The sequence below is a fragment of the Micromys minutus genome, assembly GCF_963924665.1.
Source record: "Micromys minutus genome assembly, chromosome: 5".
In the NCBI taxonomy this organism is placed as follows: Eukaryota; Metazoa; Chordata; class Mammalia; order Rodentia; family Muridae; genus Micromys; species Micromys minutus.
In genome coordinates, this window is record NC_137974.1 from 67,735,245 (window position 1) to 67,748,552 (window position 13,308).

General features: G+C 38.2%; 1 protein-coding gene across 3 annotated transcripts in view; it reads right to left on the bottom strand.

Moving 5' to 3' along the window:
* The window catches only part of SMAP1 (small ArfGAP 1), a 75,150-nt gene that overhangs the window by 8,526 nt on the left and 53,316 nt on the right, over positions 1–13,308 (bottom strand). For all 3 annotated transcript variants that reach the window (XM_080916696.1, XM_080916697.1, XM_080916695.1), the window contains one exon: positions 5,732–5,822. In XM_080916696.1, coding sequence (XP_080772822.1) covers positions 5,732–5,822 — 91 coding nt within the window. The remainder of the gene's footprint in view (positions 1–5,731; positions 5,823–13,308) is intronic.

Below are 13,308 nucleotides of genomic sequence, written 5' to 3' on the forward strand. Positions count from 1 at the left end.
ATAGCAACAACAGGTTGTATGACCAAAAGTATATGAAAAAATACCATCTTGAAGTGTATTATTTTATGTATTTGATATAATACTTTAAAGAACACATAATTACAATCATGCCTAACTACAAAGGATTACCTAAATTTTTCAAAATTAAGACCAAATCTTCAAATGTTCAACAATTCCTTGCACTAAGCACAGGAAGCAAACATTTGAAAATCATTCAAATACTGATTCTCTCTTTTACCATCCCACTGCCCTTGTACAAAGTCCAGAGCCATGTAGAGGAATGCAGATGGACATGGTCAACACAAGCAAATGGAAGGAAAGAAACCTGGGATAGGATCAGCCCTCAGTTAATCAGCATTACTACAACACAGTAGAGGCTCAAAGCATTGTCCAGATCAAGGATGACTACAGCATGGTCTTAACTGATGGAATAAAAGCTAAAATGTTGGAAACCATTTTTAAAATAGTTATTCAAATTAAACGTGGTTAATCATCATAATAAATTGGGGTAAGTTGTGTCCTGTTTCTGCATTTATACACACTTAAACTTAAACCTTAACATTAATCCAGATTTCAAACTAAGTCCCCAGAAGCAACTGGCTTCAGCACGTTTTGCTTCCTTTAAAACTGCAACTCTATTTCCTGTATGCATGACCATAAATACCACAGATTCCTTTTCTCATATTTACTAGTGCTCAACAAACTGCTGGTGCTCAGAAAATACTAACTGCATTCAACTTCTATTTGAATAGCAGATTCATCAGGTGTTCACAATCTATTTACAAAGATAATGAAATGATGTCAAAGAGTGACATGAAATTGTACGCACTGACAACCTAGTTTTAGGTGGGTAAGAAGGTGACAAGCAAACAAATATATTTTTCATTATCATTTTTGACAGAGCATGAACATCCAGTGTTCAGTACAACCTATCACAATGAGCTGTCAAATCCAGTACCTCAGGTACCCACTGAGCCAACAAAGCCCCAGCAGACTCAGCCATGCTCTTCTTGGTAGTAAAGTTCTTAAAACTTTCTAAATGTTTGTGTTGTCAGAGGAACTTTCTTCTGTTGTAGACAAGAAGTCATTTAAAGCCTTTAATAAAATATTGTTTGGAATCCTCTCGTATTAAAATATATCCTTTCTTTATAGGATGAAATAAACCCTAAGTGAATAATCTATAGGCTCAAGTCACATGACCCACTTAAAAACTCCAAGCTTTAAACTGTTTGCTAACTGTTTGGCTAACCTGCCAAAAAAGTGAGATGCCCCGAAAAGGCAATCTTTGCCCTCAGGTGTTGTCTGTCATACTCCATTCATGGGCCCCTGTTCCAAGCTCCCAGTCTACAGTGCTGGGGGAACAGCACTGAAGTCAGACATGCTCTAATGAGCAGGAACCATAATGCTATAAAGAAGCCTTGCCCATATGCTACTGGTCTCTCAGGAGTCACACACACAAACAGCTGTCACATGCAACTGCTTAGATGTGGCTTAACAAATGTTTTGGTTGCTAATATCTATACATACCTGTACCATTCTATATATGGCTTCAAAAGACAAGATTTCCCTTCAATATGAAATCAAACCATATGAAACAAATTTATTTCCAAAAGTTTAAAATGGTGATAGTCTCCACAGGCCAAAGATAATAGTTCAATACTAAAGCATAACGTGTAAGAAATAGTTTGGTAGACATTTGCCAGGTTATGGTAAGATTAAGGCAAAAAAATTAATTTTATTCAAGAAAGAAACTGTCTACTCTCCTGAGCTAAATCATACTTGATTTCATAAAGTACTTTCTGGGTATAAAGTGCATGTGACACTCTCAGACACCCTCAGAAGTTCAGAGACATGCACATGTTCATTTCCCCAGGAGAGGGACGGGAGGAGAGAGACAGAGACAGAGACAGAGACAGAGACAGGGGAAGACAGAGGGACAGAGAGAGTCACATCTCTCTAGCCTATGAAGGGCTTCCTTGGTTCTCTTTAGTCTCCCCACTCTAGAACTCTATGAGCGAGAAGCTCCTTTTTTGCTCTTCCCTTACCCTTTCTACCCTTTGGACTTGTCTAGGGTATGGTCTCAACGTGCAGCCCATTTCCACCACCAGTAAAATTTACTATATAGTCCTCACCTCTTCAAACATTCCCTTACCCTTATTACATGCCCCACAAACAAACAGTTTCTCCCCTGAAAAGTTTACTAAAGCTTCCCCACTGTCTAAAAGAGCACTGTGGTAGCACACGGAGTCTCGAGTGTACAAGGAAGGTTAGCCAGCAGTTGTCTGAACGGATGGCAGTAGTTAACTATTGAACAAACTGGCATCAGCAGATGTAATAAGCAAATTCCCAACTCTACTACTGCAATAATGCAGCAAGGTAGCATCCCAAGGCTTCATCGGCTAACAATCATTTATTTCTTCCACTTTCAGGTCTGGGGATCAACTGGGGCAACTAAGATATGACCTTATTTGTCTGTTCTCTGCCTGTGGCTTACTTTATGTAGTTATGGAGTTACATTATATAGTTATGAATGTCTAAAAGGCCAGTGGTTTCTCTTTCCTATTAGCTCCAATCTCCTTGGGTTACTGGGAGAAATCATTACAGCAGTCTTTTGTTTACTTGTTTGGTACTGGAATCAGATCTGGCTACTCTACATGTTCACTTCTAATAAACATCTTATAATGTTACTCACTAAAGAGAAATTTCTTTCCTGCTCATATCCTCCTGTAGTTACTGTTCCATTTCTTCCCCCTCTTTATAGTACAATACCTCTAAAGGACCATACATACAGTTATTTTTCCCTTGTTAGCCTTCCCAGTTAACTGACCATCTACATCCTTCCAGCTTTAAGTTTCTCTGCTTTGAGCTGAGTGCATTTCTCAGCCCTCATTCTGCTTCATCAGCCAGAAACACAAGACAGCTGTCTATTCCTTCCTCCCTTCCTCATTTTACCTGCATATTCCGTGGTATTTGATGGCTACGTCACCTAGAAAATACAAGTAACAACCTGAAGACACAACCTTCACAAGGCTGCACATGACCTGCTATCCATTCCTGCTCCTTTACCATAACCACCAGCAATGACTGGGGACTCGCAGTCTGTAGGCCACATTTGATTCTCTGTCTTTTCTACAAATTACGTTTTAATAACATAGATTATTCATTCAGGTATTATCTATGGCTAAGTAATTATTACAAGAGATTTTTATTGCCAACAAAACCTAAAATTTTTACTTTTTGTCTTTAGACATTTGACAAGTTCTTGCTTAAGATAAAAGGAGGGAGCTGAGACAGCAGAATATTAGCTAGCTTCAGGTGACTTAACAGCTGTGAGGAATGAACCTTTTCTCCTACATGCCACCACTACTCTGAAGAACTGCATCACCAGAGCACCAGCGAGCACATTCTGACCTCACTTACAAGGGGATGTCATAGTGGGCCCACTCCCTCACTCCTTTCATCCTTCTAGGTCTTTCTAGAGCCTTTATCTCCTGGCCTCCAACTGAATAGCACAAGGCACAGATTTTAAACCTCTTCTCTTCGTAAACTTTCATAGTTTCACATTAACAGCGTATCTAATTTCATACTGTTCAATAATAGGTACCTACAAGTCAGTATCATCCAATTTTGTACTCCTCATCTAGACCTCTTTCTAAACTCTTAAGTCATCTACCTAATTAAGATCCCCTTCTATTAAAACTAGATCTTTGGTGTAATAAGTATTTCCAATTAAGTATGGCCAAACAGAACTCCTGATCGTCCATCCAGACTTCCTGCAGACTTTCCCACCTATATGGCAGATTCTATTCTTTTGGGTGTCCAATCAAAAACATACTTGGCAGCACCTTTAATTCTTCTTTTCTCATATTTAATTTCTCATATTTAATTAACAAACAAATGCTACTAAACCCATCTCAAATATATACCCCAAATCCAGGAAACAAGGAGAAGTCCCACAAGAGAAAAAGAGGCTGTCAGTTAGGACTGAGAAGTAAGGCATAGAACATGAAAGTGGAAGAGGGAGAGGTGGAGATAAAAAGGTTTATGCAGTGTGAGGCAAGAGTCCAACCCAAACTAAGTATGGAAAAGCCAGAAGGAGATCTGATGCTTGATGATTACAAATTAAGCAACAACAAAGACAGAGTAAGATAAACTTTGGATAGAGGAACCTGCATACATGGACAAAGCTGTTTTCAGATTTTATTCCTAATGAAAAAGTACCAGGGATGGGCTAATTCCATGAGGTGTTGGCCAGGAAGGTCCCAAGGACCCTAAACAATGCATGCTATTTTTTAGCAGAATTACAAGACAAGATTCTATTACTGAATACACTATATATTTTAATTACAGGGCATATAGAAATCAAGCTAGGACTGAAGCAGTCATTCCTTCTCTGTTCTAGAAAGTACCATCAAGCATCTAGAGAGATATTGTCTTATTCAGGAATATATGCACTGTACTGACAACTTAATAGACAAGGCATTGATACAACAGTGGCATGACTATGGGGTGACCAACCACTTGCTGATTGGATTTGAGGTGCAGTTCTCTGAAAAGAATTCATATTGGTTACTGTAGATTTTTCAAAATGGCTAGGCCCTAGTTTTCTTTTGTTTTTTTGTTTTTTTTTTTTTTTGTTTAAAAGGGTACTGTTAGGATATTTGATTACAAAAATCAGTGTAATTTGCCAAAGAAATTGCCTTCTAAATATTTCAGTTTATGCCCATACATTACTGCTGCTGGTCAAGAAAGCTTCATTTTGTAGTGAGTGGTGATTAATGCAGAAGCTCAATTGTCAAAGTCTGCGGCTAAGTGAGGACTCAATGCTCAGTTATAAACAAGGTGTCTGACTATGTCACCTACTCCAAGGCTCAGGAGATAGCACAGAAGTAGAAGTGAAAGAATGTCAGAGCCAAAAGAAAAAAAAGAAAGAAAGAAAGAAAAGGAAGCGGGGGATGCAGTGTTGTGGAATGCTGTCTTCCAGGAACACGACCAAGGCACTCTAGCAGCTGTCATTGCCTACAGAAGATGGAGCCTTTTTATCATGGAGCAGGAGTTCATGAGGCCTTGCCACTGTCTGAAGAGCAATGGGCACTCGATGACTGATGTGTGAGGGAGAGACATTTTCTTCAGTGCTGAAGGCACTGGTGAGTTGCACACATCCTGAACTCATCCTTCATCCATACTCCTGTAAGGAACTCGGATTACCTCACTGACATCTGAGTGGGAAGGGCTGAGGAAGGGTTGAGAGCAGAGGGAGGGACAGAGGAGGTAAAGAAGGGATGAACGTAATCAATCGTGTGTAGGAAACTGTCATCATGAAACCACTACCAACAATTTTTATATGCAAAACAAATTGTTAGATGCACTGCTGATGTTTACAAAATTAATTAAAGTTTGAATTTCTATATTAGCTAATGAGGTTATCCAGGATTATTGTACTAAAGGAACAGCAGAAATTCCCCTAAAATTTTTTTAAGCACTGAGGGAGGCTAAGAGAAAGGGGGGGGGGGCGCACATGACTTGGTCTTTACTTAAATGCTGAAGTGTCACATCTATGAAGCCTCTCAAGATTCTTTCTCCCCCAAGGAATTCATTACTTGTGTGTCAGTAAAGAAAGCTGAGCACACTCACGAGAGAGACCCTCGCAGACCACATTTGACAGAATCCTGAAGGCCTGCCATCATGTTCATTTCATGTAGGCTTCAGTCCTGAAATTTCCTTCACTTACCAAGTCCTAGGAGATCCACAGTGGGCTCTGCAGCATTTTTCGGGCTGGTGCTTTTTTTAGGCTCAAGTTGTTGATCTTCTTTCTTCTGTAGCTTTGAAGTAAATCATTGGATTTGTTGATTATTTTATTAATCAAACAAATATTTAATTTCCACTCATGCATAATTTCCATGAACTTAGTATAAGAAATTCTAAAGCATTTGTTATGATTTTTAAATAAGTAAGCATAGTCTTTGAACTAACAGTGGTAATTCCTATACAATGAGGCCCCTAAATCATGAATACAGAAATTTAACCTCTAAATGAAATTATGCCTTTTTCCCCCTTAGTACTTGGGATTGCACCTAGCATCTTCTCTGATAGGCAAATGATATCTCTGAGATACACTAACACCTTTACTTTTATTCTGACCAAAGTCTCACTAAGTTGCCCAGGTAGATCTTCACCTTGCAGGCCTTCTGCCTCAACCTCCCAAGTAGCAGAGACCACAGAATATATCACCAGGCCCAGATTTCTTTATATTTCTTTTTATTTGATTATTTTGTTGGTATGTGTGGGTATGTACATACCATAACATGTGTGAAATTCAAAGGACTCTGACAGTTAAAGCAACTTTACGAGTCAGTTCTTTTTTCTACCATGTGGGTCTAGGGTTAACTCAGGTGAGGCCTGGCAGCAAGTGTCTTCACCTGCTAAAGTCATCCTGCCAGTAAGTTACACTTTTTAGTGTCTTGGACATAGGGTTTCTCTGTGTAGTACTTGGTGTTGGGAAGTCACTCTGTAGACCAGACTAGTCTCACAGAGATCTACCTGCCTCTGCCTCCACAGTGCTGGAATTAAAGGTATGCGCCACCACTGCCAGACTGCAAATTATACTTTTGAGGAAGTAGATCACATATTATTTCTTATCTAGTATTCACACTTGTTAGCTGTTTGGAGAAGAAAAGGAAACTGACCACAGTAAATGTTGCTAAGGTATTCTGACATCATCTCCCTTTATGTCACCACTACCCCGCTGACAGTTCATATCCAACTCAAAACTGGAAACAGTAATGTGGAAGCACTATACTTCAACTTATTGGCTTTATAAACATCCCACTGTGAAGCTGCCTTCTAATACGGCAGTGGCTCTCAACCTAGGGGATCAAACAACTCTTTCAGAGGGTCACCAAAGACCATCAGAAAACACAGAGATCTACATTTATGACTTATGGCAGTAACAAAATTACAGTTATGAAGTAGCAATGAAAATAATTTTGTGGTTTGGGCCACCATAATACAGGGAAGTATATTAGTCACTGCGTTAGGAAGGTTGAGAACCACTTATTAGAAAAGCTGAGTCAACTATACGAGGATCGGGGTTAGGTGGATCTACAATCTACTAAGCAAATGTTTTCAAGAAGCAAGAATGTAAGTCTACACAGATAGCAATTTTATAAACTCTAGGGCGATTCCCAACCAGTAGATATCCCATTCAAATTACAGTTATATTTGCAGAAGCTTGGCCTCCCAACCTTCCTGTGATTTACAGTGCTCTTCCACAGACTAAGAATCAACAGCTTCGTTTTCGGGTGTCATACCCGTGACATTTCCTGTTCCAATAGGTAACAAGTATAATGGCTGATCATCTGCTGGCTAGTTAATACAGACAACAGCACATACCTAATCTAAAACTGCTGGATTTAATGAGTACAAAGAGGGGAAGTGAAACCAATCACCTCTTTTGGATTTACCAGTGAAATGAAGTCATAAGGCAAACTATATAGCTCCCAAACCAGGAGAGATGGGTAGACATGCAGTACAGTTTATGAGAACAGAAACCCACTCTCAAGGAGGAAATTTTGAACTGTAACTGACACATTGCTGGAGGCCAGTGCAGACATGTCTGGAAGGAATTCAGGATGTATATGTCAAGGCAGGGGATTGTTCACTCTTATGTTTCAAGAACCTGTTACAGTCTATCACACGCCATATGCATATGTTATATATTAGCTATATCTTCAATTTTAGGCATAAGTGTAAGTAAGAATACCTATAAACTGAGATCTTTTTCTTTTGTTATATATTTTTTATGTTGTCTCAATATGTAGCCCAGGCTGGCCTCAAGTTCCTGCTTCCCTGTTCTGGCTGCTGGCATTACAGTGTGCATCATCACAGCCAGTTAAATTAATCATAATAGCTGAGTTCTTCCTGACTCCAAGTCCACACTCTTTTTATTATACCATGTTACCAAATAGACCCTTAAGTTTCTTTTATGTCAGGTATCTGTTCACAGCAGCAACAGCAACTAAGGTGACAATACACTCCTTCCCAGCAGCCACCCTTTAGAAACAAGGGCTCTACCAATTATTATATGTGACCTTAAGCCAATTTTTTTCTGAATTTTCTTTATGTTTTTTTGCATTAGTACATATTAAATTGGCATAATAACTATATTGAAGATCCCCAGGATTTCACACGAAACACACTAAGCACAATAAACAGCACTTAGAAATTTAAGAGTTGATTCATGCCCTCACCTGTTCCCCCTCCTTTTGGATGTTAGAGAATACACTATGTTCACAGTGTTACTGGTCATAGTACATGCTGGCAAAGCGGGCTGCTCAGTGGAGTCTCAGCTTAGCTATGACTTACTGGTTGTATGAACAGGAATAAATTGCCCAGCATGTATCTTACAGGTTCATGAAATGAGTATAAAGAATAATCACATCAGGTCTGAACTTGAGCCCTGAGCAGACCTTGGGTGCTGGTTCTCCACCCAATCCCACAACACCCAGAGAAAGCACATCACCCAGGTACTGTAACACACCCAAGATCACAGGAACGCAGGATCACAGGTGTGCTAACAGGCCCAGATCACAGAGGAAACTCAACTCCCAGGAGATCAAACACACCCAGGAGCACTGGAGCTCTGACACACTCAAGGAAATCAGGAGTTTGGTCACACTGGGACTTCAGAATCTCAGAGGCAGCTTGACTCCCAGGAACTCTGACACACTCAAGATCCCCGGATAACATAAGCACCTGGACTCTGAGGAGTTCTGACACAGTCAGGATCTCAAGAAGGGCAGGCTCCAATCAGAGACACCTAGGGCACGCAGCACTAGACATAACCAGATGACAAGCACAAAAACATAAGCAACAAAAACCAATGCTACTTGGCATCATCAGAACCCAGTTCTCCCACTACAGCTAGTCCTGGATATCCCATCACACCTGAACAGCAAGATTCAATTTAAAATCCTATCTTATGATGATGATAGAGGACTTGAGGGAGGACATAAATAACTCAGATAAAAACATACAAGAGAACACTACCAAACCTAAGAAGGAATTGAACAAAACCATTGAAGACCTAAAAATGAAAATAAAAACAATAGAGAAATAATAAAGGGAGACAGCACTGAAAATAGAAAACCTATGAAAGAGATCAAGAATCATAGATACAAGCAAGACTAACAATACAAGAGAAAGGAACGAGAATCTTAGGAACAGAAGATACCACAGAAATCATTGATGCAACAGTCAAAGAATATGAAAAATGCAAAAAAGCTCCTAACCCAAAATATTCAGGAAATCCAAGACACAATGAGAAGACCAAACCTAGAAATAATGGGTATAGAAGAGAGTGAAGATTCTTAAAGTCCCAGTAAATATCTTTAATAAAATTATAGGGGAAAAAAATCTCTAATCTAAAGAAAACCTACAAAACTCCAAATAGAATGGAGCAGAAAAGAAATTCCTCCCGTCACATACTAGTCAAAACACCAAATGCACAAAACAAAAAAAGGATAGTAAAAATAGTAGGAAAATGGTCAAGTAACATATAAAGTCAGACCTATCAGAATTACACCAGATTTTCCAACAGAGACTATGAAAGCTAGAAGATCCTGGAGAGAAGTCATTCAGACCCTAAAAGAACACAAATGCCAGCCCAGGTTGCTATGTCCAGAAAAACTCTCAATAACCATAGATTGAAAAACCAAGATATTCCAGGACAAGACCAAATTTACACAGTATTACCCAGCCCTATAAGAATAATAGATAGAAATTCCAAAACAAGGAGTAAAACTACACCCTAGAAAAAGCAAGAAAATAATCTTCTTGCAAAAAAACCAAAAGAAGATACCCACACAAATATAATTCCACTTTAACAACAAAAATAACGGGAAACAACAACCATTGGTCCCTAGTATCTCTTAACATAAATTGACTCAATTCCCCAATAAAAACTAACAGACTGGATACCTAAAGAGAACCCAGCATTTTGCTGCATACAAGAAACACACCTCAAGACAAAGACATGTACTATCTCAGAATAAAAGGTTGGAAAACAATTTTCTAAGCAAATGGTCCCAAGACAACCTGGAGTAGCCATTTTAATATTGAATAAAATTAACTATCAACCAAAAGTAATCAAAAAAGTAAGAAAGGTCATGTAATACTCATGAAAGGAAAAAAATAATCTCTAATCTAAAGAAATCCTGAACATCTATCTATGCTCCAAATACAAGGGCACCCACATTCATAAAAGAAACACTACTAAAGCTCAAAGCATACACTGCACCACAAACAATACTAGTGGTAGACTTCAACTTCCCACTCTTCAATAGGATCTCTCTTCAATGAATAGATCCTAGGAAAATGGATATATCTAGAGAATATCATCCAGAGTGAGGTAACCCAGTCACAAAAGAACAGATATAATATGCAGTCACTGATAATTGGATACTAACCCCAGAAAGCTCTGAATAACCCAGAAAAGAACTCACAGGCCATATGAAGCTCAAAAAAAAAAAAAAAAAAAAAAAAAAAAAAAAAAAAAAAAAAAAAAAAAACCCAAAGGCCAAAAAGTAAAAGCCTCAGTCCTTCTTAGAAAAAAAATAAGTGTATAGCACCCTCTCAGAGTGTGGTACACCTAGACCTTAAATCGTTAATAATTCAAGGGCTAAAACTATAGCCTTGTGGCAATTTTTGGTATTCAAAAATCATTATGTTTAATCTATATACACCAAGAAAACTTTGACTGCTTCCATGTTACGTTCTGTTATACAAGTACTTTTATGCTTATGGTAACTAGTAAGATTTCAATGCATACTATCAAACCTTTAAAAGAATCAAGTACGGACAAAAATATATTCAAATAGTTTTATACCAAAAAGCTTTTAAAAATATGTACATGTATCTTTCTTTTTTTAAATAAAGTTGTAAAGAAAAAAATAGAAAACTTCAGACCAATTTCCCTTATGAATATTGATGCAGAATTGCTCAATAAAATTCTCACAAGCCAAATCCAAGAACACATCAAAACGAGCATTTATCATGATCAAGTAGACTCATCCCAGAGATTCAGGGATGGGTCAATACACAGAAATCCATCAACATAATCCACTATATAAACAAACTCAAAAAAAAAAAAAAAAAAAAAAAAAAAAAAAAAAAAAAAAAACACATGATCATCTCATTAGATTCTGAGAAAGCATTTGACAAAATTGAACACTCCTCCCTGTTAAGTCTTAGAAAGATCAGGAATTCAAGGATCATACCTGAACATATAAAAGCAATATTCAGCAAACTAGTAGTCAACATCAAACTAAATGAAGAGAAACTTGAAGAAATCCCACTAAAATCAGGGACTAGACAAGGCTGCCCACTCTCCCCCTACCTATTCAATATAGTACTGGAAGTCCTGGCCGGAGCAATTAGATGACAAAAAGAGGTCAAAGGAATGCAGATTGGAAAGGTAGAAGTCAAAATGATATAATATGATAGTATACTTAAGTGACCCCAAAATTCTACCAGGAACTCCTAAACCTGATAAACAACTTCAGCAAAGTAGCTGAATAAAAAAATTAACTCAAACAAATCAGTAGCCTTCCTCTACTCAAAGGATAAACAGACTGAGAAAGAAATTAGAAAAATGACACCCTTCACAATAGTCACAAACAATAAAAAACACCTTGGTGTGACCCTAACCAAGCACATCAAAGATCTGTATGACAAGAACTTCAAGTCTCTGAAGAAAGAAATAGAAGATCTCAGAAGATGGAAAGATCTCCCATGCTCATGGATTGGCAGGATCAACATTGTAAAAATGGCCATTTTGCCAAAAGCAATCTACAGATTCAATACAATCCCCATCAAAATTCCAACTCGATTTTTCATAGAGTTGGAAAGAACAATTTGCAAATTCATTTGGAATAAAAACAAAACAAAACAGGATAGAAAAAACTATTCTCAACAATAAAAGAAGTTCTTGGGTAATCACCATTGCTGACCGCAGGCTGAATTACACAACGATAGTCATAAAAACTACACAGTATTATGGTATTGGTACAGACAGGAAGGTAGATCAATGGAATAGAACTGAAGATCCAGAATGAACCCACACACCTATGGTCACTTGATCTTTGACAAAGGAGCTAAAACCATCAGTGGAAAAAAAGACAGCATTTTCAACAAATGCCGCTGGTTCAACTAGAGGTCAGCATGCAGAAGAATGAAAATTGATCCATTCTTACCACCTTGTACAAAGCTCAAGTTCAAGTGGATCAAAAACTTCCACATAAAACCAGGTACACTTAAACTAATAGAACAGAAAGTGGAGAGGAGCTTAGAACTCATAGGCACAGGGGAAATTTTCCTGAACAGAACACCAATAGTTTATGCTCCAAGACCAAGAATTGACAAATGGGACCTCACAAAATTGTAAAGCTTCTGTAAGGCAAAGAACACTGTCATTTGGACAAAACAGCAACCAATAGATTGGGAAAAGATCTTTACCAATCCTACATCCAAGAGAGGGCTAATATCCAATATATACAAAGAACTCAAGAAGTTAGACTCCAGAGAATAAAATTAAAAAGTGTGATACAAAGCTAAATAAAGAATTCTCAACTGTAGAATAGCAAATGGCTGCGAAGCACCTAAATAAATGTTCAACATCCTTAGTCATCAAAAAAATACAAATCAAAACAACCCTGAGATTCCACCTCACACCAGTCAGAATGGCTAAGACCAAAAACTCAGGTAACAGCAGATGCTGGTGAGTATGTGGAGAAAGAGAAACATTTCTCCATTGCTGATGGGATTGCAAGGTGGTATAACCTCTCTGGAAGTAAGCTGGGAGGTTCCTCAGAAAACTGGACATAGTACTACCTGAGGACCCAGTTATACAACTCCTACGCATATACCCAAAAGATGCCCCAACATATAACAAGGGTACATGCTCCACTATGTTCACAGAGGCCTTGTTTGTAATAGCCAGAAGCTGGAAAGAACCCAGATGTCCTTCAACAGAGGAATGGATACAGGAAATGTGGCACATTTACACAATGGAGCACTACTCAGCTATTAACAACAATGACTTCATGAAATTCTTAGGCAAATGGATGGAACTAGAAAATATCCTGAGTGAGGTAACCCAGTCACAAAAGAACACACATGGTATGCACTTACTGATAAGTAGATATTAGGCAAAAAGCTGGAAATACCCAAGATACAATTTGCAGACCATATGAAGCTCAAGAATTTAGAAAACCAAAGAGTAGATGCTTCAGTTCTTCTTAAAGGAGGGAA